Genomic DNA, 26,518 nt, shown 5'->3' on the forward strand with positions numbered 1-26,518 from the left:
CTGAAGCAGAAAATGTGTCAAGAGGTGCTGTGGGTGACAGCCAGAGAAGGAGGCTTTAACTACCGGGCTGAGACATTTGCCCTTCACCTTGAGACCGTGGGGAGCCTATCAGAGCAGGGTAAGACCATGGGAAGAGCATCACTTTCAAAAGACTGTCGTGGCACTAAGGGTGGGAGCGGGCTGCCTAGGTATGGTGCAGTACCAGTCCTGCAAAGGGATGCGTTCCACTCCTGCCAGTGCTCCGGGAGGGTGAGGACGTGTGCTGGAGAGGCAGCCGGTCCGGGCAGGGCAGCGAGAGACTGCATGTGGGAGAGGAGGGAGACAGACCTGGCACAGTGGTCTTGGGGACTGTGGTGTGCCAGGGCCCGCGCTGGCTGCCTTCCATCTGACTTCTCCTCAACACTTTGAGGTAAGACATTCCATCTCCATTTTACAAATAAGGAAACTGAGGCTCAGAAAGGACGTCTTGCCCAGATGGAATTCCAGCTTCTTCTGATTGCAGAATCTGTGTTCTTTCCACTGACTCCTTTGTTTTTGTGGCCTTTGGGGCCTACAGGGAACATGCTCAGCCACAAGCCAGCAGCTCGGGAGGAGCCAGGTTCCGGCCTGGCCTGGTATAGCTCTGGGTGGGGTAGGGGCAGGTAGAGCTAGATTGGAAATGCAGCTCAGATCAGTAGGGAGCCGCCGCCACCGGAGCAAGGTATAGATGAGGGAAGGGGAAGAATTCACCAGCATCGTACCCACAGACCCCAACCCTGACGGTGCCTGGGAACCCAGCTCTCCCCCAGGCAAGTGTCCCCTGGGACCTGGGCCCCTGAGGGGACACTAGTTGCTAAGAAGGCTCAGAAGGGAGGAGGGAGGCAGAATTTGAGCAAGGAGTTATCTCCCCACCCCCAGCATGCTCTATCTGCCCCTGACGAGCACGCAGATACACAAGCACACACGAGCACACACACGCAAGGAGGGACTTGCTCATGAGCAGTCTCACACACACATAAGGCCCCATGGGCACCATCTGTCACATGGCCATCTTTTGTCACCCAGGTATGGGACTTCCAAGGAGCCCAGAGTCCCACAGTTTGTGTACTTTCACTCACACGGAACCAGAGGACTGTTCCCAGGGCAGCCTCTGCCTGTGAACGTCATCAAGCCTGGGAAGGGTGGGAGATGTCCTCAGATGTCTTTATTGCCATTGTCCAGGACAGGAAGTTGCCGCTCTGATCTTTTGGGGCCTGCGTTGAGAGAGAGGCATCTTCACCCTCCATGACGTCAGCTTGGATTCCGCGCTGGGGTAGGGTGGGGCGGGATGGGTGTGGTGACTAGCCTTGAGAGAGGTCAAGGGCACCAGGGGAGTTTTGTGGTAGAGACAGCATACCTCAGTGGGAAGAAACTGGAAGGAGGAGGAGCTGGCTTCCTGTTCTGTCACCGGCCTGTCTCACCGGGCTGTGACCTTGGGCAGATGACTTCATGTCTCTCAACAGCACCGTCCTGCCGTAGAAGGGAGACAAAGACTCGGCCTCCAAAGCCGCGGGGGTTGTTAACTCAGATAATGGCTCAAATACAGGGTAGGGGGCCTGGCAAATGGCGGTGATACCCACAATGTTTGTGCCAGCCGCAGGAGAGTGTGAGTGTGAGTGTGTGGGGACACCAAAGTCAGCTTAGGCTGAGGCAGGGCTGGGAGGGCAAGGTATGTGGTTGGCCAGGCCACAGCCCTCTCTGCACCAGCCAAAACAATGCCAGCCTCTAGCGTCGGCACTCCCAGAGCCTCAGGACACTCTGAGTTTGGGGTTGGAAGTGGGATGACCTCCCCGCATTCTGCCCTGGGGGCCTGGAGGAGGGCAGCAGGCTCAGAGACAGCTCGGCAGCCCAGCTCTGCAGTGGGCCCCACCAGTACGTTTAGTGATGAGAACTATAGGGGCTCCTTGGCTCCCTCTAGCAACCTCTGATGTGGGAAAAGATTCTGGGGGCTCGCCACTGGGCGAGCCTCCCTGTCTTTGGGAGGCCCCGGCCATGGGGGTTGTGGAGAAAGGGAGCAGAGCCCCCAGTGGGAAAGTCCAACCTTCAGAAACGGGAAAGGCACACAGCTGGCAGCCTTGCGCCCTCTGGTGGCCTCTGTGCTCACTGCAGCCTCACTGCTTTGTTCTAAGGCTCTTGTGCTCTGCCCCACAGCGGCGGGCACAGCGGGGAAGCACAGCACAGCCGGGAATTGACAACACATTGTGAAGAGGGTGGCTGGGAGCCCTAGGTATGAAATCCCAGCTCTGTCACTGCTGATGCTAGTACTACTACGGCTATTATTATTATTACCACCATCATTTCTACCACCAGCTGGAAGACCCTGGCCAAAGGGACTTACTCACTTTATGGCTCAGATTTGTTTACACGTGAGGTTGAGAATACTAGCTACCACACAGCTGTCTCAGAGAGTAAATACCATCTCCACGGGGCTTGGGAGAAGTGATATTAACTAACAAGTAGAGGTAGCTGTCCTATTCTGTACTACTGGGTCAGCGTTACTTAGGAGCCACTGCTTGTGAGTGGGAGGCTGGAGACGGCCCTGACTTGGGGCTGCATTCTGGCTCTGCCGCAGCCGCCCACCACGTCTGCGCTCTGCACGTGCTGACCAGTTACACGTCATACACGGAGGGAAACCCAAAGGGAGGGAAGTTCAAAATCACTCTAGAAAATGCCCTCGGCAGTTTGGGGATGAAGATGCCAAGTCTGAATAAGGCCAACATGGCCCGTTTTTCTAATTCTTGGTTAGAGTCTGCCTTTGAGGTAGCTGACTTGCATCCAAAGGCCCGGTCACTCTTGGTGCGGACGCAGGTGCTCACGCAGGCAGGACAGGGAGCAGCTACCGGTTACAGTCTCAGGTTCAGCTGCCACCTCCCATCCACAGAGGGCCCCACACTCATTGCAGGTGGATAGCATTTTCTAGAGACTGTTCCCAGTTTCTCTTGTTGGCCAGGTGTGCACAACTGCCTTGGAGAGCTTCAAATGAATTCTCGCAGGAGGCAGCAGTACTGTGCCCGCCTCTCTTCTGTAAAATGGGGCAGTAACAGTACCGTGTCAGGTTCCTGCATAGGGCAAGTAAGGCGACGTGTTTAGGAATTTTAAATTCCTGCCAAGTAGGTGACACTCCCCACTCCTCCCTTTCCCGAATTTTCCTCTGGATACGTGACTTTGAGCAAGCCACTTCCCTCTCTGGGTCTGTGTTCTCAACAGCAAAATGCAGGGACTTAGATGATTTCAAAGGCTGCTTCTAGCTTGAGGCCTTCAAGATACTTATGACTCTAGGGCGTTTAGATGTAGTCAAGCCTTACGTGAATGCTAACGATGCTTACGTGGCTTTCACGGGACTGCTTCATCCAGCTGGTAAGGGCACATCTATAAATAACAGCCCTTTGCACACTGGAACATGTCAAAGCCTTGAGAATTAAACATGCATCTTAATGATCTTATTTACTTTTTTCATTTGATTAGCCCAAAGTTGCACTTCAGCTGTGCCTGAATCAGCACAAAGTGACTGGATTTAAGTGAGCCCCTACTACAGCCTTTCCGAGGTACTGCTAATGACCACGATTTACCTATAATGGGAAGAAAACAGAGCTCCTCCCTCCCAGACACACACAGACACTAGTGGGTAGACATTACCTCTGGCTTTGGGAAAATTCCCTTTTGGAAGGCAGTGAGGTAAAAAGAAATGAGCCTTGGCCCAGCTCCACAGAGAGTCTGCTTCTCCCTCTGACCTTCCCCCCATCTCATGCTCTCTCTCACTGTCCCTCTCTCAAATAAATAAATAAAAATCTTTAAAAAAAAGAAAGAAAGAAATGAGACTTGGAGTCAGACTGAATTATCCTAAGTCCCCTACTGGCTATGAGAACTTAAGCAAGTTAAACTTTCTGAGCCTCAGTTTCCCCAGTGGTAAAATTGCAATAAATAGCTTTTCCTGGCAATGATAATATGGGTTCAGCTAGAAGCAGGAAGAGGCCCTGAGCAGGATTATGGGATTGGTAGGAGGCCCTCCCGTTCTTGAATTAGGCAGACTGCAGCTTCACGTTCTACTTCCAGCAGTATTGTTGGTCTGTTCAGTGCTTAGCCTCTGAACCTGTTTCCCTATCAGTCAAGTTGGAACCCCACCACTTATCACAGGATTGCTGTGCTTGGGTCTTTACCAGCAAAACCATCATTTCCGCTGTGATCCCCATCCCTATGCTAATCCAGCTTCCGTGCCTGGCTCAGAGCAGTGGTGTAAATGGAAAAACCTCTTGTCTGTCCAGGACCCTTTCAACACTCAACTTAAGTAGCCCATGCCAGGCTGAGGCCCTCCTGCGACCACTGCCTCAGCCTTCAGCATAATCCGACTCCTCACCACCAGAACCTTGCCTTGCCAGGGTACACCTTCAGAGCGGCTCCCCTGGGCTGTCCGCCTGAGCTGCTGTCTGTTGGCTGTCCTGGGTAAGTTTGCACTCACTAAAGGGGCAAGAGTTGTGGCTTTCTCCTGGGAAGGCTGATGTGGGGGCAAGAATGGGGTCAAGGATACGGGCAGGGCACGGGAATTTCTTGAAACTAACAGAGGCTGGTGTAAAAGAACATGGCACTGGAATCAAACGACCTGATTCAAACTCAGTTCTGTCACTCCCAATAAAGGAGCTGGGTAAGCCACGGTACCTCTGAGTTGTAACCACACTGTAAAATGAGGATAACAGTATCTACTTAGCACAGCACCTGGCACATGCTGAGTATTTCTTCATGTTCCAGGTACTATTTTAAATGTTTAAATGCATTAATTAATTTACTCCCACTACAACTCTAGGAGATAGGTATTATCCTCATTTTGAAGGCACTGAAAAGTTCACAGAGCTAGTGAGATACTCCTAAAGGCAACAACACACGGGACACAATCTCCAAGACCACAAGGACTGTTTGCAAGTTTCTGCATCGGGTCTGGCTCCAATCTTGTTCCCTCAATTGTAGCGAGTGACACAGACCAACTGGTGTTGTAGATAGAGTTAACATAATATATTTATTTTAAGTGCCATTCATGCATATCAGTTCTGGCAGCAACAATCCTAATGACACTTGGGGTATTTCTTTACAGCACTAAACAGTTACAAAGAATGGGTGCCGTTCATCATAGAGGCAAAATATGAAATCGTGCAATAGCAAAACTGTAGAAACATTAAAACACTGACTGTCCAACAGCAGTACAGAGAGCAGATTGTGTTTGCACAAAAAGCCAATGCATTTTCATCACATATATACAATATAGATATGTACACATCACCCTCTGAATGAACAATATCAAAATACTCTATTCCATTTGAAATAATCCCCGGATTGATTCCCTCCCACTTCAAAGGACATCTGAGAGACATGTATTTACAAGAACACACATGAATACATTTACATTTCAAAAACTGCCACAAATGCCAGTCGGATTATTTTCCTGGACAGAGTACCCCCATTTGATTATATGCATTTATTATTCTTTTCCCCCAAAAGTCTTCAGTCAATTTAGACCCAAAACAGAACTTGCTCTGCATTAACAACTACCAACTGAAAGAGCCACTAGAGGGGATGCTCTGCACCCCGCCAGATGGCTCGGGCTGGCTGGAGCCCATTAGAAGGCCTGTCTTAGGCTCTTGGGCCCCCAGAATCAAAAGAGTGCAATGGGTCTGAGTGGAGGCTCTGCCTCCAGGGCCATTTGTGGTAAATTTAAATGCTCATAGAAATATTGATCACTGCAAATCAGTAAATGATTGCCAAACAGGAAATTAGCTTCAAAAAATTTGTAAAATCTTCATCAGTGGTTTCTACTCAAATCATTCAAGGTAAGACTGCATTCCAATACCCAAATTGTTTTAAAGTGCACATTGCTACCCAAGCAATTTAAAGTTTCAAAACAGCTATTTTGGTATCCAGAAAACAGTGACTTGAGCAGACTATTGAAAATCCACCCCCCCCCCCCCAATTTTTTCAAGTTTTTGCTCTGCAGGCTGCTATCTCATCTTGCCTCTGATCTGTTTAAGGGGCCTGTTGGCTGCCTTGCCAGAATCCTCCTGATTTTCACTGATCCAAGGGGCTGGAACTGACCTTCTTTTCTCATTCCAAGCAGGGTCCAAACAAAAGAACATAAAGCCCTTCCTTTCTCCCCAACCTCACCAGCCTTTACTATGACTGGCTTCCCAGTGATTCATTAAAGGCAATACTCCATTAAAAAAAAATACCCACGCACGCTGACAAACACTCTCACATACACACATACAGAAACAAAGATGTCTATCTGTTTAGTTCAAGTAGAGAACACTCAACCACATTATCACTACGGCTAATTAAAGTGACTTAAAGCATGGCTGACAGAGATGAGAGATGCTAAAAAGCAACCAGTGAACAGTTATTACTCCTTGATTCAATGGAACATATCATTCCCCCATTATAACTGAAAGAAATTCTGCCTTTTTTATGGTCTAAAGAACCAATTTAAAATCTATTCATTTAAAAAAATCTCATTTCTGTTACTTTTATTATAAAACTAAGACAATCAATCCATGCAAAGTAACTATGATATAATATGAAACAAAATAAGAAACAACTAATAAAAACCCTAAGGAGGCACGCTGTATTTCAAAGTAACCAAACGTCATGCGTACACAGACACACAGGACAAGAGAAACAGCAGACGACTTAAGGATATCTGCACTGAAGACTGAGACAAATAAAATCCGTGTGTGGCTCTATCCTCCTTTCAGTGCTTCCTAAATGGAAACAGAATGAGTGAGGAAACTCTCGTTATCAACAGTGCCCTGCTGTTCTATTGCCCAAATGAACTCTGATTCGAATTCCAGAAAAATCCTATTTCGCTAATACATCTCCATCAGCAGGAATGCTAAGATAGAGAAATATACTCACATGGTAAAAGGAGCGACGATAAAGAGAACGACACAATCTCTCTGATTGTCTTGTCTGTAAACTCTTAAGTAAAACAATTCTGTGCTTTCAGACACCACACTTCTCCTTAATGAACCATATAGGAGCTGAGCATTCACAGAAGGTAGCAATAAATATTAAAATAACACTTTTGAATAATAAATACATGAGTGAATATGGAGGCAATGATTTTGTTAAAGAGCCAAGCAATGCCCAGCTGCTAACCGATCAAATACATTTCAGAACTGTTAATGCAGATTTAGGAATACAGACATTGACAAGGTACAACATAAACTCTGTAATCCCCCAAACATCAAAATAAATTTGGTCAGTTCTTTATGCTGCTCAGGAACAACATGCCCCTCTGGATTGTTTGGAGAGTATCAAACTCTGGGTTCTTTGACTTACTGAGTAGAACTCAATACCCACACTTCTGAAAAAGATTAAGTAAGGGGAACTGGGCTTTGAAAAAATCTATTTCCTTTCAGTTGCCTACATCAGTTAAACGCATCCTGCAGAAAATAGCCTAACAAGGAATAAAAACTCACAGTAACTTTCTTCTCAAGACGTAGTAATCCAATTAGAAAAACTGAAGCCTTTCAGTAATTTTTGTACATATATTTACACATATGTATCTATAAACTGCTTGCAGCAAAATAGGCTCTGTCTGAAAAATCAGTCTGGCACTTGTGGTCAACATCAAACTGACACAAATATGCAAAAGCCGTTCAAATCACATAACAGGAGCTACGTAGGGCAGCTGGCAGGGAGACAAACATGTAGTACTTGTTTGGGTCAGATAAAAGCAGTAAGTTATCCAGCTAAAATCTTTTTGATTGTCTTCAAAAGAAATTCTGATAACATCGGTAAAGTGATTAGCAACTTTGTTTTCTCAACTGGATTCTCTTAAATCTTTCCCCTTCACTGCACAGAAAGGTGATGCTGGGGTCTGGTGCCTTGCAGAAACAAGCTCTACACAATTGAATCCCAATCAAAGTCATCCTGGATGTCATCTGGAGGCAGAGAGCGCCGCATCTGGAAGGCTTGGGAAGGCATCATGTGCTGCTGGTTCATGGCTCCGTGATGGCCTGGAAGGAGGAGGCAATGTCAGCAGGGACTTGGGTAATGAAGAAAGGAATAAACGAATGCCTACTGAGCACTTCCTTTGTGCCAGGCCCTCGGTGCACATTATCTTCCTAATCCACCCAGAAGCCTTCACCGATGTAGCTCTTATGACCCTCATTTTATGAACGACAGGGCAGAGGTTAAAGAGGACAGAGCAAGTTACCCAAGGTCATACAATCAGTAAGGGGAAGAGATTTGAATTCAGTTCCTTGATTCCAAAAGCCATGCCCGTTTTGATTCCACCAGGAGGTAGCAAGAAGGGCATAGAAAGAATACTAGGGTGCCTGAACGCTGATGCGGCCCCTTCTCTTAGTCTGTCCTGCATCAGTACATGTTTCAGTAACAAGAACTGGCTCCCATGAGAATGGTAAAGGGAGAATGATGTAGTGTACCAGTGAAGTCACACTGGGTCATCCTGAACTCTCACTAGCAAGTTAACTTTTGGGCCGCCAAGTAACAGTGGGTGAACACAGAGAACGTGAACACAGCTGAGTGCAGGGGAGCCACGGTAGACCAGAGTGGAGAGCGGGCTGCCCACCCTCTCCACACTCTCCTTAGGTTACTGTGGTCGCGTGCAGCTCGTGCTCCCCAATTTTGGTGCATTGTGCCCTTGTCTCCACAGCTTTGACAAACCCCCTTCCAAACCAGACTTTTTTCTCAAGTAATAACCTCTATTTATTTGCAGAATTCATTCTTCTATTAGGAATTAAACATATCCTTTTAATGTGGAATTTTTACTGGATTGTTGCAGTTTTGTTTGATTTGCTTGATCCAATTACAAAGTTTCAAGCAATCTGCTGCTAATCTCATTTTTCTTATAAGCCCTGTAATTTTTAATGCATCATTTTATAAAATGCTAAATTTTCAATATATTGCAGTATAGCAGAAATGCCTGTATTTATTTTTTAACTTAGAAATTCCTTACTATGCACCAGGTGCTAAATTTAAGTGACTTACATCTAATCCTCATTTAATTCTCTTAACAACCCTAGGAGTTAGGCAATGTTGTAAGTTCCCTTTAACAGACAAGGGGGCCTCATGAGCCAGGAGGATTAAGGTAGCTATCAAGTGGCAAAGCACCGGAAGGCAAACCCTGCGAATTTGGTTCCAGAGTCTGAACGACCAGATCTTGCCACCTACAAGTTCCTGGTGAGTGCTGAGGACAGATAATACCCATTCCTCCTTGGCCATCAAAGAACAGGTTACTTGGCCACAAGTCTTCCTCCATACTACCTGGCACACACTTCTTTGGAGGTTTTAAATTCACATCTGCACATGACCTTCCTGTTCCCTGAGCAGCCTAAGTGGAGGACAGCATGGTACGTAAGAAAAATCAACAACGAACTCTAAATCCAGATATTAAGACTTAAGTCTTGGTTTGGTTACAGCAAACTGGCAGCTCTGGGCAAGGTATCTCTACTCCTGAGCTGGACTTCTTCATCTAGATCACCAATGAGCTACCTTCTACCTCTAACCATGTGCCTGCCTTTGCTGCCCTGAAAATGTAACTTATCCTGCATTCAGGAACCCAGGGGGAACAGTGTATGAACTAGCAGCAACTCCTGCGACTTACTCCTCTGTAAGAGACTTCCTCAGAAACGAGAGCTGGGGGAACATCAGAACGAGTGGAGAATACACAGAAGCCAACCAAAGCGGGTTCTCAAGCCTACTCAAGTTGCGTCAGAGTCAAAAAGCCACAAAGATCCCTAAGACCCCAGGACAAGCTCTAATGTCCCTGGACCTCTTCAGAGAGGCAGGACAATAAGGAGAATCACAACATCAGAGAGACTCAGGTCATATGGTCCAAACACCAAATGACACTTGAATCCCTTCACCCGACACTGAAGCCAAGTAACTGTAAGACTGTCACCCCATCCTCCCTTACCCAGGAGTTCACTCCCTCCTGAACAGACTCGCTCACAATGGGACAGCTAAAGTCTTTTTAATATTACTCTCTGAGTACCAACTGCAATACAACACACCCCAAATTACCTGCAATTGTTGTTCCTGGAGTGCTGAGTGCCTGTGGGATGTGAGGGTAACCAGGGGGTGGCATCACTGAAGGAGGGAGATTTTGCCTGGAGTCTATGTACAAATTTCCTAATCAGATTGAAAAGCAGAATGAAGGAAAACATACTTACATAAATAAAACAATTCAAACATTAAAACCTTAATAAAATTATTACCTAGAACTAAATTAAGAAAAGAGAAAGAAAAATTACTCCTTTCAGATGCTAATACCAAAGGTGGTACCAGGCTGAGTGTGAGTACACTGATGCTAATTCTGGCACTGCCTCTTGCTGTCTGGAAGCCTCCAGTGAAGTCATCTTTACTGTTGCTGTTACACACCACATAACAGTTCAAAAGCATTTTCATAACTGTTTTATCATCTGAGCCTCCCACTAAGTCCAAAATGAGGGCACAACAGGGATTATCCCCATTTTATGGATGAGGCAACTGAGGCTCAAAAAGACTAAGCTGATGTGCCCAAAGGCACATCAGTTTGACAGGGTTAGCACTAGCATTCAGTTCTGCTAGATCATAGGCTATTTCTACTAACCACTCTACCTCTCTCCCTGATTTTCTCACTTTCAAAGTAGACTTATCTATGTGTACCCTAGCTGATTAACAAAATGAACGGAGGCACAAAGTGACAGGAAAGATTTGCACAAATTTTAAAAAGCTATACCAAGTAAAGGTGATGAAAAAAGTATTATTTAGAAGTGAGAAGGTGCCTGGGTGGCTCAGTGGGTTAAGCCTCTGCTTTCGGCTCAGGTCATGGTCTCAGGATTCTGGATTGAACCCCACATCAGGCTCTCTGCTGAGTGTGCAGCCTGCTTCTCCTTCTCTCTCTCTGCCTGCCTCTCTGCCTACTTGTGATCTCTATCAAATAAATAAATAAAATCTTAAAAAAAAAAAGTGAGAATGTGGGAAACATCTCATTTGAATGGCATTTCTGAAGATTCTTAAATTTAATATATTTTTGTCAACAGGAGCCATTAAATAAAACAGCTCTAAAATGTCAATTACACTGCATCCTAATGCAAAGTAGAAAGGAAAGGGAGCAAACATCACATGCCTACCCCCAACTGCTCCTGGGGAAGAAGCAGCAAAACACTGGCTCACACTGTATGGAACATCTGGAATACTGGAAAGGCTATTTCTCCCTTAGGTATCCCTTGTATCACACAAATTACAACTGCATCTAACAATACTGTAATCAAACTAGTAAACAGCAACCATTTTCCCAGAGGCAACTAAAAAGAGACTCAAGGTAGGAAAACACTATTTGGCTACTCACAAGTTTTTACCTGTCACTGGAATGTCAGACTGTCCACGCTTAAAACAGCCTCTGAGACAGCCTAATTCAGGCCTACCTCTGTTCATGCACATGAGGACATAAAACTAGAGAGAAAATGAGACAGAACCAGGAACAGAACCCAGCGCTTCTGACTTCCAGCCATTGCCTCCCAAGACGACATGCCTTTTAATAGTGAAGTTTACAGTCAGAACTAAGCTCTCTGACCAATTTACCATACTGAAGATTTAGGAGGAAAAGAGAGAAGAGTTACATTAACCTGTAGCTCTGGGATATTCTTAGAGGAAAAAACCCACCCCCAAGTGTTGATCAGCTTTCACATGAGTGGCCAGCACACCTAAAACTGCAGCAGGCTGGAGAGGCCACGCCACTCTCAGTAACACACTCACTGGTTTATCAGTGACTTTTCAGCCTGTGTTATAAAATCTTAGTTCTCTTTCTACTCATCTGTAAGAGCTCAAATCACAATAAAAAGACAACTGATTTTTATGGAAATTCTGTGTATGTATTGTTTTTGGCTTAGTAATTCTTAACTTAAAAGGGGAGTGAGATAACAACTAGAGAAGAATTACAGGAATAAACAAGGATCACAGGAATAAACATGTCACCCACATTAAACAGACTAACTTTTTGAAATTCTGTCACATTCCCAACACTTTTATTTTCATAAAGAAATTCTCATTACTCCTCTTTTTTTCTCATGTTCTCATTCCATTCTAAATAATGAGTCAACCTGGACTTGTTAAACAAAAAATTAACTTCCAATGTACTTTTCAAGGACTTCTGAGATCCTACAACATTTAGAACATAGGAGAATTTAAAAAATCTAATCACATATTTATTGGAAGTAGACTCTTGTTGAATGACCATTCATTCATTCAAGAAGTTATTTATGTTATAGGCTTGCTCTAGGCACTGGGTATATAGAAATGAAAAAAAAAAAACAAAAAACAAACTTCCTTTTTTTTTTTTTTTTTTTTTAAAGTAAGCTCCACACTCAATCTGGGGTTTGAACTCATCGACCCCAAGATCAAGAATCGCATGCTCTACCAATGGAGCCAATCTGGTGCCCCAACAAACTCTCTCTTTTTGAAGCATATTCTCAGGCTGAGGGCAGCAAACAAAGTACCTTAATATATTATGCACACTACAGAAAAAAATAAAGCAGGGAGAGGGGACAAGGAATGCTGGACATAAATGTCATTTAAACAGAATGGTCAGGGAAGGCATCACTTGAGGAGGTGTTTATGGAGAAAAAAAAATGAACAATATTAAGGACATGAGTGAGCCATGTATCTATCTGGGAGAAGACCACTCCACACAAAGGGAAAAACAGCTACAAAAAAGGCTCTGAGGTAGGTGGAGTGTGTCTGGTATGTTCAAAGAATACAAAGGAGGCCACTGGTATGGAAGCAGAGAGCTGAGGGGAGGGGATTAGGATACAAGGTCAGAGAGTAATGGGGGACCAGACTGTGTGACGCCAGAGAGGCCACAAAGACTTTGTTTTTTACTGAGAAAACTGGGCACCGATGAAAGATTTTGAGCACAGAAGTGATCAGATATATCTGTGTCTTGTAAAAATCCCATTTATCCTGCAAAGCCAGCTTCAAGCTGTCTTCCTCTAGGAAGTTTTTCTATCTCCCCAAGACAGTTAAGCCCCATTTTCTTACTCCACTGTTCTATGGCAGAAGTGCAGTCTTCATCACACCAGACTATGAATGAGCTCCTTGAAATTAGGGGATATTCGGACTTATTATTCATCCCTACTGCCCAATACATAGTTAGGCACAGAAAAAGTTTAAGTAAATATCTGTATGAAACGTACACCTACCCTTATTTAATGATCAAATGTACACCTACCCTTATTTAATGACCTTTAAGCTGAGCCCTCATTAAGAACAGCACAGCTAGAGTACTTAAACATTACTGGACAAGACAAATTGTAAACACAGCTAAAATGATTTAGAAAGGAGAGACACTGTGTACTATAACATCCTTTTCTCCTTCCCTTCTCTCTTCCACGCTAACACATTATAGCACCTCGAGGGAGCCCAAAGAGGTATTTACAAGAAGGTGAATCTTGAAGGCAGAAGTGAAAAGGAAAGTCTGAAGGATATGGAGAGACTATATTCAGGGAGTCAAGATCTATACCCAAATGAACTTTGTAATTTTAGGCAAGTTGCTTTCTCTCTCTGGTCTCAGTTTCAGTTAACAGCTTTTATCTGTTAGATGAAAGCATAAAATTAACAGCTCTAAGACCCCTCTTACATTCCATTTTGAATTTGTGGCAAAGATGTGCTGGGGGGTCGAGAGACAGGAAGTGGGATAATATCTGAATGGATCTGATACAGAGGGATGTGAGAAGAAGAATAAAATAATGATAGAAAAAGACAGACTTAAAAAGGAAGCAGGCTGGGCATGTAAAAAACCTGAGTGTCTATGAGAAGACATCAGTGGGTACAAGGTGACAAACATCTGGAGAACTAGCACTGATCAGAGAAGTGTTGACAAAAGCCAACATGGCTTGGCAGGCCAAGGCTGGATAAAGTTCTTCTGACTCAGAAGGAAAAGACAAAAGGGGAAGGGGAGTCGGGAGAGGATAAAAATGAGGGAAAATGATAGGTCTTCTGCCTTTTTAATAGGCTGTAAGTGGAGTAGCGCTGAGAATCAAGTGAGTTGTGGGGACCCTAGAGAAGGAAGGTGATGGCAATAAAAAGGAAAGATGGCAGAAAAAATTAATAAAACAATCAGAGTATCAGATCCAAATAAATCCAGGTCAAAGGTCAAGAAGAAATGACCATGGAGTAACAAAGGGCTTTGAGAAATAACCCATGATCTCAGTCTAGAAAGAATACAGAAGTGGTGCTTGGCCACTCTCACGTGGGACAGCAAGGAGCAGATGATTAGTACTTTTTCCATGACCAAGAGTGCCAAGTTCCAAAACCAGAAGGTACACTTGGACCTTACTTAGAAATTTAGGTCACAAAATCGAAGAAAATCTTGTTTCACCACATAAACTGAAATTCCAGAAAAGGGGAGCTACTGGCTAACATGTACAATGGCCCTTGAAACAGTTCTCTCTTTAAGACTGACCCACACCTTCTTCTACTTATCTTCCTAGAACTTTCTAATCTGCCGCAGGCAATAATTTGTAAGCAACATAGGTACCCACCCCCACCATTAGCATTTTAAAGCTGGCTGAAATGATTTGAGAGTATTTGGCAGAGAATATGGCAGCACTTGGAAGAGCTAACTTCATGATTTATTTTAGTTAGACAGGGAAATAAAAAAGGAAAGAAAAACCAAGGGACAAAGAACAGTAAGGATGGTACACCTCTGGGATTTAATGCAAGATGGAAAAGTAAAAGTGATGTATCCTGAAAGAGAAAAACTATGGGTCTGAAACCTACCAAAGGATCAAAGAAGATAAGCTGTCCATCTACAAGAAGAGATAAAAAGATGAAATGGAAGAAGGCAAATAAGTGAAAATGCATGCCAAGTTATATAGATCTTGACAATTAAAAAGGAATAAAGGGAGGATTTTGAGAAGATGGTGGAGTAGGAAGCACCAGGAATCTGTCTTCCAACCTAGATAAAATTACACTGGTAGACTGCCTGATACTACAGAAAACACTGGAGAATTTGGAACTCTGAAGTTTACTGAGTTTGCAACGCAGAGAGGAAGGCCTATATAATAAATTGCAGTTATTTTTGGTCAATTCTAGCTCTTAGCCCAACAGTAGCTACCTATCCCTCATCCCTACCTGATGGCAGGTAGCTGTGCATGTGTTCCTGGAACAACTCACACAGCTTGCAAAAGCCACTGTAGGCAAAGAGGCCTCTGCTCTCCAAATACTGCAGATCTGTACTCTGATCACAGAGATGCAGATGTCAAGGAGGGTAGCCATTGTTGCACATTCCACCAATGATGCAAAGCACCTACCCTCCAAATGAACTAATTTCCAGAGGCTATAAGGGGGCTACTAACCTCCTTTCCCCCTCTTTCATTTTTCTCTTTTTACCCTTTGAGGAGGCAGACATTAAAAGCCAGGACACTGAAAAACAACCACATATACTGGGAAAATTAGAAAGTGACCACCTCTGCCAAGAGAAAAGTACAAACACAGAGAAGACCTGAAAAGACCTTAGGGTGAACCTTAGCATAAGGATACCTTGCAGCCATCAAGAAAACAAAAACAGAAGGCAAAATAATTGAAAACAGCAAACCTGGGGAAGGAACAGAATCTAGTTTCCATAGGTACCACATTCTTACATTCAAGTGTCTAGTTTTCAACTACAAAATCACAAAGCATACAAATAAACAGATAAGTATGCCCTATTCAAAGCAAAAACAAATCGACAAAACTTGTCCTTGAAAAAGATCTGATGGCAGATCCACTACAAAGACTTTAAAACAAGTGTCTTCAAGATGCTCAAAGACTAAAGGAAGATGTGGAAAAAGTCATAATTATAATGTATGAATAAACTGGAAATATCAATAAAGAGAGAGAGAACCTAAAAAGAAATAAAAAAGAAATTCTAAAACTAAAAATTACAATAATTGAAATGAAAAATTCACTACAGGATTCAAAGAAAAATTTGTGTAGGCAGAAGAAAGAATCAGTGAATTTGAAGATAGGACAATGAAAATTATCAAGGGTAAGTAACAGAAAGAAAAAAATTGAACAAAATTAAACAGAGACTAAGGCACTGGGGGACACTATCAAGCAAACCAACTATGCATTGTGGGAGTCCCAGAAGGAGGAGGAATGGGACAGAGAGAATATTTGAAAAAATAAGGGCTGAACAAAAAATGAGAACATCCAAGAAGTTCAACAGACTTTAGTAAGATGAGAGCCACAAGAGACCCACACCAAGGGACGTATTATAATCAAGTTTTCAAAAGCCAAAGATAAAGAGACGATTTTGAAAGGAGCAAGATAAATGACTTGTCACACACAAGGGAACCACAATAAGATTATCAGCAGATTTCTCATGGTAGACTTTAGGAGTTGGAAGACAATGGGCCAATCTATTCAAAATGCTAAAAAGAAAAAGTATCAACCAAGAACTGCTATACCCAACAAAACTGTCCTTTTCAAGAGTGAGGAAGAAATTAAGATGGTTCCAGATAAATAAAAGCTAAAGGAGTTTGTTACCATTAGCCCTGGCCTCCCAAGAAATCCTTAAAGGAGTCCTACAGGGTGAAATAAAAGGACACTAGACAGTAACTCAAAGCTTTATGGAGAAATAAAGATATCAATAAAGGTTATTATAAAAGCAATAAAAAGAGCTAGTATTACTGTGGCAACAATTCAGAACTCCACTTTTTCTTTTATACATGACTGGAAAGACTAATATATTTTCTAAAAGTGATTAGTTTAGACACAAGTATTATTATAACTTCCACTTGTAACTCCATATGTTTTTTACATAATTTAAGAGACTAATGCATTTAAAGGCATTATTAATATATGTTTTGGGGCACACTGTGCATAAAGATGTGATTTTGTGACATCAACAATCAAAAGGGGTAGAGAAAGAGCTGTAAAGGAGAAGAGCTTCTTTATATTATAAAAGTTGTACTGATATAAATTCCAAATGAGAATGTTACAACTTTAGGTTGGTAAACCCAATCCCCATGGTAACTACAAAGAGCTACGCAATAAAGACAAAAGGAATTAAAACATTTCACTACAGAAAGTCAACAAAACACAAAAGACAACAGTAATGCAAAAAATAAGGGACAAAAACTAGACAGAAAAGAAACAGCAAAATGACAGAAATCATTCCTTATCTGTAACTACTTTACATGTAAACAGATTAAATTCTCCAATCAAAAGAGAGATTGACAGAATGAGTAAGAACACATATCTGTAAGACCCTCACTTTAGATCCAAAGACACAAAGAGAATGAGAAGTGAAAGGATGGAAAAAGTAACCCAAAAGGAGTAGGGACTGCTATACTAATATCAGACAAAATAGACTTTAAATCAAAAGGTTACAAAGACAAAGAAAGATACTACATATCAATAAAAGGTTCAATACAGAAAAAAGATAATTATAAACACTTATACATCTAGTAACAGATTGCAGCAAAACAAGTCAGTTTTGTCAGCACAAACTGACAGAACTGAAAGAAATGAACAACTCTACAATGATAGTTGGTGATATAAATACCTGACACTCAACAATGGAAAGAACCACCAGAGAGAAGTAAGGAAACAGGATTTAACAGAATAAACCAACTACATCTAACAGACAAATACAGAACATTCTACCCAACAACAAAATACACATTCTTCTCAAATGCACACAGGGTATTTCCCAGGATAGACCATATATGTTAGGTTCCAAATTTAAGTCTTAACAGATTTTAAATGATAGATACACAAAGTATCTTCTCTGATCACAAGAGGATGAAGTCAGAAATCAGTAACAGAAATAAAACTGGAAGGTTCTCAAATTTGTGGAAATTAATGGATCAAAGAAAAAAATGGATCAAAAAAAAATCACAAAGAAAATTAGAAAATACTTAGAGACAGATGTAATCAAAACGTAACATATGAAAACATAGGGAAAACAGCAAAAGCAGTGTCATGGGGGAAATTTATAGCTATAAACACATTAAAAAAAAAAACAAGAAATATCTCAACAACTTAAAGACCTACAAAAAGAACAGAGTAAATCCAAAGCTAGCAGAAAGAAGGAAATCATAAAGATTAGGGCTGAGATAAATGAAGTAGAGAATAATTAAAATCAGAAATGAAAGTGAGCATGCTACAACTGAGTCTACAAAAAAACAGGACCTCCCCAAAAAAGGAAGGAAACGGGATCATAGGAGTACTATGAGCAACTGCACACCAACATACTAGATAACCTAGATGAAATGAACAAATTCCTAGAAACACAAAGCCACCAAGAGAAATTTGCAAAGAAGTAGATAATCTGAATACAACTAAAACTAGTAAGACTGAATCAGTAATCAAAAATCTCCCAACAAAGAAAAGCCCCTGCAGGACCTGATGGCTTCACTGGTGAACTGTACTATTTAAAGAACTAACACCAATTCTTCTCAAACTTTTCAAAAAACTGAAAGACAGAAAGCACTTCCTAACTCATCCTCTGAGGCCAAAATCAGCCCGATACCAAAAAAAAAGAGACAAGACATCTAAAAGGAAACTAGAGACCAATACCCCTTATGAACACCAATCCAAAAATCCCAAACAAAATACTAGCAAAATTAATTCAATACTGTATTAAAAGGATTAAACATGATGATCAAGTGAGATTTACTCCTGGAATTTTCATATAAAGGTGGTTCAATGTATGAAATGTGATCAATGTAATACACCACATTAACAGAAAGAAAGGGGAAAAAACCTACATGTTCATCTCAACTAATGCAGAAAAAGTAACTGACAAAGTAAATACCCTTTAATTAAAAATACTCAATAAATTAGGTATAGAAGAAAACTACTTAAACATAAAAAAGCCATAAAAAAAGTCATTTATTAATATCCCATGGCAAACATCATGCTCAATGGTGAAAAACCTTAAAGTTTTTCTATGACCATGAACAAAGCAAGGATCTCCATTTCTATTCAACATACTGCAAGTTCTAGCCAGAGCAATCAGGCAAGAAAAAGAAATAATAGGCATCCAAATCGGAAAGGAAAAAATATATTTATCTCTGTTCACAGATATCATCTTATATGAAGAAACTTCCAAAGACTCCACCCCAAACATACACAAATTATTAGAATAAGTAAATTCAGCAAAGTAGAAGGATACAAAGTCAACATGCAAAAATCATTTTTACATAATGAATAATCTGAAAAGGAAATTACAACAACAATTCCATTTACAATGGCAATAAAAAATACTTAGGAACTAACTACAGAGGTTAGCTTGTATAGTTAAAACTATAAAACTTGTAGACTTATATAGTTAAAACTACAAAAACACTGCTGAAAGAAATTTAAGACAACATAAATACATGGAAATACATCTCATGTTCAGGGACTGGAAGGCAATATTGTTGAAATGTCAATCTCTCCGAAGTGTCTACAGATTCAATGTAATCCATATAAAAAATTCCAGTTAAGGGGGGGGCAAAACAGAAAATCCCATCCTAAAATGTATAGGGAATCTCAAGAGGCCCTGAAGAGCTAAAATTATCTTGAACAAGAGTAACAAAGCAGGGAGACTCACACATCTTGATTTTAAAACTTACTATAAAAATACAGTATTTAAAACAGTGTGCTAATGGCATAAAGACAAATATACTATGAACACTGCAATCGAACAGATGACCCAGAAATGAAATCTTGCATATAAGATCAAGTGAGTTTTGTTTTAATTTATTTATTTTTTTTAAAGATTTTATTTATTTACTTGACAGAGAGAGATCACAAGTAGACAGAGAGACAGGCAGAGAGAGAGAGAGGGAAGCAGGCTTCCTGCTGAGCAGAGAGCCCAATGCAGGACTCGATCCCAGAACCCTGGGATCATGACCTGAGCCGAAGGCAGCGGCTTAACCCACTGAGCCACCCAGGCGCCCCATGAAGTGACTTTTTAAGATTTTATTTATTTATTTGACAGACAGATCACAAGTAGGCAGAGAGGCAGGCAGATATGTGGGGGGGGGGGAGGGGAGCAGGCTCCCCGCTGAGCAGAGAGCCCAATGCAGGGTTCGATCCCAGGACCCTGAGATCATGACCTGAGCCAAAGGCAGAGGCTTTAACCCACTGAGCCACCCAGGTGCCCCTGATCAAGTGACTTTTGACAAGGGTGTCAAAACCATTCTGTGCGGGAATGGACAGTCTTTTCAGCAAATGGTGCTGGGAAAATTGGATTCCACATGCAAAACCATGAAACTGGACCTGTATCTAACACCAAATACAAAAAGTAACTTCAGATGGGTTAAAGACTTAGATGTAAGACCTAAACTATAAAATTCTTAGATGAAAACACAGGGCAAGAGCTTCATGACACCGGGATTTGGCAATGATTTCTTGGATAGGATACAGAACTCCTAGGCAACAAAAGAATGGATGAGTTGGACTTCCTGAAAAATTAAAAAATTGTGCATCAAAAGACACAACACAGTCAAAAAGAAAACAAAAGAAAGAAAATGTTCACAAATCATGAATCTGATGAAAGGGTTAGTATCCAAAAAAAACAGAGAACTCCTAAAACTCAGCAATAAATCAAACCAGATTAAAAAATTGGCAAAGGACCTGAACAGACATTTCTCCAAAGATGATACGAAAATGGCTAGTAAGTAGATGAAAAGATATTCAATATCACTAATAATCAAGGAATGCAAATAAAAACTAAAATGAGATACCATCTCGCACCCAGTAAAATAGCTATTTTTTTTTAAAGAAAGAAAAGAAAAAAAAAATGTTGGCAAGGATGTCAAAAAACTAGAACCCTTATGCATTGTTAGTGGGGATGTAAAATGGTATAAGCCACCATCAAAACCAGTATGGTGGGTCCTCAAAAAATGAAACACAGAATTACCATATGATCCAGCAATTTCAGTTCTGGGTATATATCCAAAAGAACTGAAAGCAGGGCCTTGAAAAAATATTGGTACACCCATGTTCATAGCAATATTATCCACAATAGCTAAAACATGAAAGCATCCCAAGTGTTCATCAACAGATGAGTAGATAAGCAAATATGATACATATATACAAAGGGCTAGTACACAGCCATAAAAAGGAAGAAAATTTTAACATATGCCACAACATGGATGAAGACATGCTAAGTGAAGTAAGCCAGTCACAAAAAGACAAATACTGTAGGATTTCAATTACATGAGATACTCATGAGTAGTCAAAAATCAGAAACAGAAAGTAGACTGGTGGTTGCCAGGGGCTTGGTGGAGGGTCAGGGGGATTGGGAGGAGGTATTATTTAATGAATACAGAATATCCACTTTACAAGATGAAAAGAGTTATGGAGATGGATGATGATGATAGTTGCACATTATGAATATATTTAATTGCCACTGAACTATATACTTAAGGATAAATTTTTTTTCAAAGGGTATATATCCAAAAGATACCAAAAAGGAAGTGAAAGTGAGAGAGAGGGAGAGAGGAGCTAAAGAGTCATCAAAAAATAAAGCTTATGGGGCACCTGGGTGGCTCAGAGGGTTAGGCCTCTGCCTTCGGCTCAGGTCATGATCTCAGGGTCCTTGGATCAAGCCCTGCATCGGGCTCTCTGCTCAGTAGGGAGCCTGCTTCCTCCTCTCTCTCTGCCTGCCTCTCTGCCTACCTGTGATCTCTGTCAAATAAATAAATAAAATCTTAAAAAAAAAAAAAAAAAAAGCAGCTTAGTCGTCAGGCACATTCCAGGCACTCAACATCTAATACTATTAAGTACCTCCTATATGTCAAGCAACGAATGAGGTTCTTGCATGGATATAATTTATGAAATGAGTAAGTCATCAAAATCAAACAGCCACTGAGGGTTTCAAGTTACATAAACTATTCAAATGGAAGAAGCAAAGATGATGGAAGATTTCTATCAAAAGACACAGAGGTGGTTCAGCCAGTTAAGTGCCCAACTCTTGACTTTGGCTCAGGTCATGATCTCAGCGTTGTGGGACTGAGCCCTGAGTCAAGCTCCATGCTCAGCAGGGTGTCTGCTTGAGATTCTCCCTCTTCCCTGCCCCTCCCCTCTGCTTGCACACACTCTCTCACTCTCTCTAAAATAAATAGATCTTTAAAAAAAAAAATAGAAACAAAGAAAGTAACAAAGACAGAGAAATAAAGACTTCACAAAAAGAAAGATACAGCCTGGCTGGGGATCCTGAAAATATGGAAAGACCAAATATGTGAAATAAGCTAGAATAATGGTTGAAGAAAGCCACTCAGGATTGAAAAGACTTTTAAAAATGCATCAAATGGGGACGCCTGGGTGGCTCAGTTGGTTAAGCAGCTGCCTTCGGCTCAGGTCATGATCCCAGCGTCCTGGGATCGAGTCCCACATCGGGCTCCTTGCTCGTCAGGGAGCCTGCTTCTCCCTCTGCCTCTGCCTGCCATTCTGTCTGCCTGTGCTCGCTCTCTCTCCCTCTCTCTCTCTCTCTGACAAATAAATAAATAAAATCTTTAAAAAAAAAATGCATCAAATGTAAAACCAAAATAATGAACAGAAAAGATGTCAACTTGGAGATAAAAGGTTGCAAGAAATTAAATGAAGAAAGCACTTGGGATATTAACCACCTACAGAATGAAAAGGCGCTGCAATCAGAGTAAATGAGATGGCTACAAGGGTAAAGAGGAAAGGAAGAAAGTGAGATGAAAAATACAGACAACGAATCTCAAGTCCAGAGTAAAAAACACAATCAAGACTATTTACCATTACTGTACTCATCAAATAAACTTTGAACTTTAATCTTAACATTCTTAGAAGATATATAAAATAAGACATAATGATTTTCACTGCAATCTACACAAATGTAAACTGATATAATTTCATAACGATATTCTTACAAAAAATTTAAGTATCTTTGAAACACTTAATCCTTGAGAACTAAAAAGGTTAAAGATCACAAAGGAAAGTCAATTGTAAACAATAAAATAATCATGTAAATGATAGAAAACAGTCTCTTTACTTCAATTTCTCTAAAATACACCTTTTATATATATAAATTACTTCATTTCTTAGAAAAAGATATAAACAGATCAGTCACCATTAACAACATACCAAATTGCATTAAATTTCACACAAATGAGAAAGAGAAAATCGAGAAGATAATTAAACCCATACCTGTTCCAATATGTTGGGAAGGTTTTGTTGGATGCATGGCACCGTGACAGACATTTTGTTGAACATTACTCTGTGAGTGGATAAGGCCAGTTTGTGTAAAGAACTGATTAAGAGAAGAACAGAGATCAGCAAACTGAACCTGATCCAAAGACCAGTTCTTGAGATCTGCCTGTCTCATACTCTCCATCAAACCTATGAAGAAAGCATTAGAAATACAGTTAGCATAGTTTGTTCTGCAAACACTGCAAGGAAAGTAGCAAGACACAGTTTTTTTTCAGCCCTCAAAATTCCCACTGGTAGTGATTTACCATGCAATGAAGAATGACAGTTAAAAATTATTCAAAGCCTAATTATTTCCAAATGTGGCCAAACTTCTTTCAAAACTCCTGTCTCTGATCCTCCTCTGTATCAACTGGCTGAAGGGCTTAATCATGAAATGTTGCAGTGTTGTTTTTAAGTGTACTACCAAAGGCAAAAGAAACACTATATAAGGAGATACTTATTTCTACTACAAAGAAAACGATCTGTGAGAGAAAACAAGATCATATATTTCTGGTTGTTTATCCGGAAGAAGCCATACTCACCTTGGAACTGTGAAAGGTCTACATCTGACCAATTAACACTGCTGGCAATTCGACAACTTTCTTTTAGCATATCAAGTGTTGCATACCAATCATTTGAAACACCTGTAAAAATAATGTCGACAATACTATAATTCTTGGATAGTGAATGTTTGAAGTATATACTAGGGGGAAGACAATGGGCTGGGCTTATTCCTAACATTGGAAGATCCCCAACCAATTTTACAAATGGATTCACACCCATCATTTCATGTGCTGTGAAATAGGAAGAGGGGTCTTATTTCTCTTCATTTCATAAACAAAAAGAAACTAAACACCAGAGAGGTGGCATAACTTAGCAAGGTCACTATGATATATCTAAACCTTGAAACTGGTGTTTCTAAGGTCTAGTCTGACAGACTTACAACTGTAAGTCTGACAACTTACAAACTGCCCTATCACCTTAATAATGTCACACTTGATTACCGTGTTTTACATTTGTACAGTACAAATGAATGACCAGGCAGGGCAAGTCAGGCAAATCAATACATCCTGTTCATTTTCCTGTCCTGTTATGACATCAAGAGATATGTTCTTTATAACTCAGAGGTAGGTTCACATTTAGACGTAACACACAGAAGAATTTAAAGCACTGATTTAAGAGATAAATTAGATTGTACAGCAAGAGGACAAATGTCTTACAAGACAACCTTAAGAAAGAGAAATGCCTTAGCACAGTCCTACTGGCAAAGTAGCAAAAACGAAGGGCTGAGACATCTCTAAGAAATGCTGCTGAATCCAAACCAGGGCATTTCTAGTCAGGAATAGTATCCTCTGATGTGGTATCATCAGGAGGGTTAAGACTCCAGTCTGTATGTCAGCAAAGTGGTCACCATTCAGGGGCATGGGGCTTGAGTTGCACTCAAAGAGATAATGCTGAGCAGAGGAAGAAAATCCTCCATTCAGTGACTGCTGCACAAATTATTCTGTTATCAGAATCAGCCCTGGATGAAGGTAAGAACTAATAAAAAGGATTTTTTGCTACATCACAGATAACTCTGTATCAACTACTGGTTACCTGACTTACAAAAATCTGCCAATTAAGGATTTTTTTCAAATAAACAATGAACCAGACAGAGACAACTTGACTCTGCCCCCAGGCAACTCATAATTTAGGAGAAATCTGTTGGGGAAAAATACGTAATGCTCCAGTGAGCCACATTCAAGTCTATGAAACTTTTTAAGTCCATCACCTATAATAAATGTTGACTTGGCAATACAAAGCAATCTCTGCAAGACCCACTCAGTAAATGTTTACTGATTTTAGTCCTTTTGGAATTACTGGTGTTACAGGCTTTGAAGTCCTCACAGGCCAGGATATAAATACTAATTCTACTTATTAGCTCTGATCTTGAGCAAACAGCTTAACTTCTTTGAGTTACACTTTTCCTATCTATTAAATGTGGTAATTTATAGTTGATTTGGGAGAATAATATGAGATAAGTATCTAACTGCCTATCACATAAGGGGAACTCAAAAAACTATTAGTTTCTTCCATTCCCTCCCTATTAAAGACAACTTGCTTAGTCGCATCTTAGAAATTTTAACTCAAACAGATTATCACAACCACAATGATTATTCCTAATCCCACCAGGTAAAAAGTTATTTTCCTTCTCTGGCAAGCTACCACTGGTATAACAACAGGCCACTAAGAGCACATGATGAATTGTTTTCAGCTGTAATAGTACTTTTTTCTCCCCGGCAATCATTAGAGTTAATAGAAAGGTATGACCCAAGCATCACAGACTTCTACTGACACCAAATCTACAAACATTAGTCAGTCATTAAAATCATATTAAAAACAAGCTTAACTTTCTGAAGAATGTATTGACATTAAAAGGTAGGCAGTAGGGGCGCCTGGGTGGCTCAGTGGATTAAGCCTCTGCCTTCGGCTCAGGTCATGATCTCAGGGTCCTGGGATCGAGGCCCGCATCAGGCTCTCTGCTCAGCAGTGAGCCTGCTTTGCCCTCTCTCTGCCTCCTTCTCTGCCTATTTGTGATCTCTCTCTCTCTCTGTCAAATAAACAAATAAAATCTTAAAAAAAAAAAAAAAAAAAAAAGGTAGGCAGTAGTGTAAGTGATGTAAGTCAGAGAAAGCCAAACATCATATGATCTCACTTATATGTGGAATCTGAAAACAAAACAAAACAAAAAGAAACAATCCCATTTTTAAATACACAGAACAAGCAAGTTGGGGGCAGGGGAGGAGACAGGCAAATGGGTGAAAGGAAGTGAGAAGTACAGGTTTCTAGTGATGGAATTATAAAGTCACCAGTATGGAAGGTATAGTGTAAGAAATAGAGTCAGTGGTTTTTTAATACCATTGTATGGTGACAGATAGTAGCTATACAGCATAAAGTACAGAGCTGCTGAATCACTGTGTTGTACATCTGAAACTAACAACATTACACATCAACTATACTTAAATTTAAAAAAATTTAAAAACATTTTTTTTAAAGGTAGACAACAGTGAATAAGACTAAGAATAGGAAAAGGGGGCTATACTTACACCTTTTTCTCTAGGCACAAACCTAAAAATAATTTCAAGATGTTTTAGGAGACAGTCCATCAAGAACTATACCCAATTTTCTGGGGTGCCCGGTTGGCTCAGTGGGTTAAGCCTCTGCCTTCAACCCAGGTCATGATCTCAGGGTCCTGGGATCGAGCCCCACATCGGGCTCTCTGTTCAGCAGGGAACCTGTTTCCCCCTTTCTCTCTGCCTGCTGCTCTGCCTACTTG

The 26,518-nt window shown here is 41.1% G+C and overlaps 1 protein-coding gene across 3 annotated transcripts in view; it reads right to left on the reverse strand.

Moving 5' to 3' along the window:
- Positions 1 to 5,007: 5,007 nt before the first annotated feature.
- The window catches only part of FOXJ3 (forkhead box J3), a 151,880-nt gene continuing 130,369 nt past the window's right edge, over positions 5,008 to 26,518 (reverse strand). For all 3 annotated transcript variants that reach the window (XM_032877464.1, XM_032877462.1, XM_032877463.1), the window contains 4 exons: positions 23,745 to 23,846; positions 23,161 to 23,352; positions 10,048 to 10,155; positions 5,008 to 8,018 (listed from right to left, as the gene is read on the reverse strand). In XM_032877464.1, coding sequence (XP_032733355.1) covers positions 7,903 to 8,018; positions 10,048 to 10,155; positions 23,161 to 23,352; positions 23,745 to 23,846 — 518 coding nt within the window. In that variant the 3' untranslated portion in view covers positions 5,008 to 7,902. The remainder of the gene's footprint in view (positions 8,019 to 10,047; positions 10,156 to 23,160; positions 23,353 to 23,744; positions 23,847 to 26,518) is intronic.

Source organism: Lontra canadensis, unplaced genomic scaffold (genome assembly GCF_010015895.1).
Source record: "Lontra canadensis isolate GAN:19392208 unplaced genomic scaffold, GSC_riverotter_1.0 scaffold60, whole genome shotgun sequence".
NCBI lineage: Eukaryota > Metazoa > Chordata > Mammalia > Carnivora > Mustelidae > Lontra > Lontra canadensis.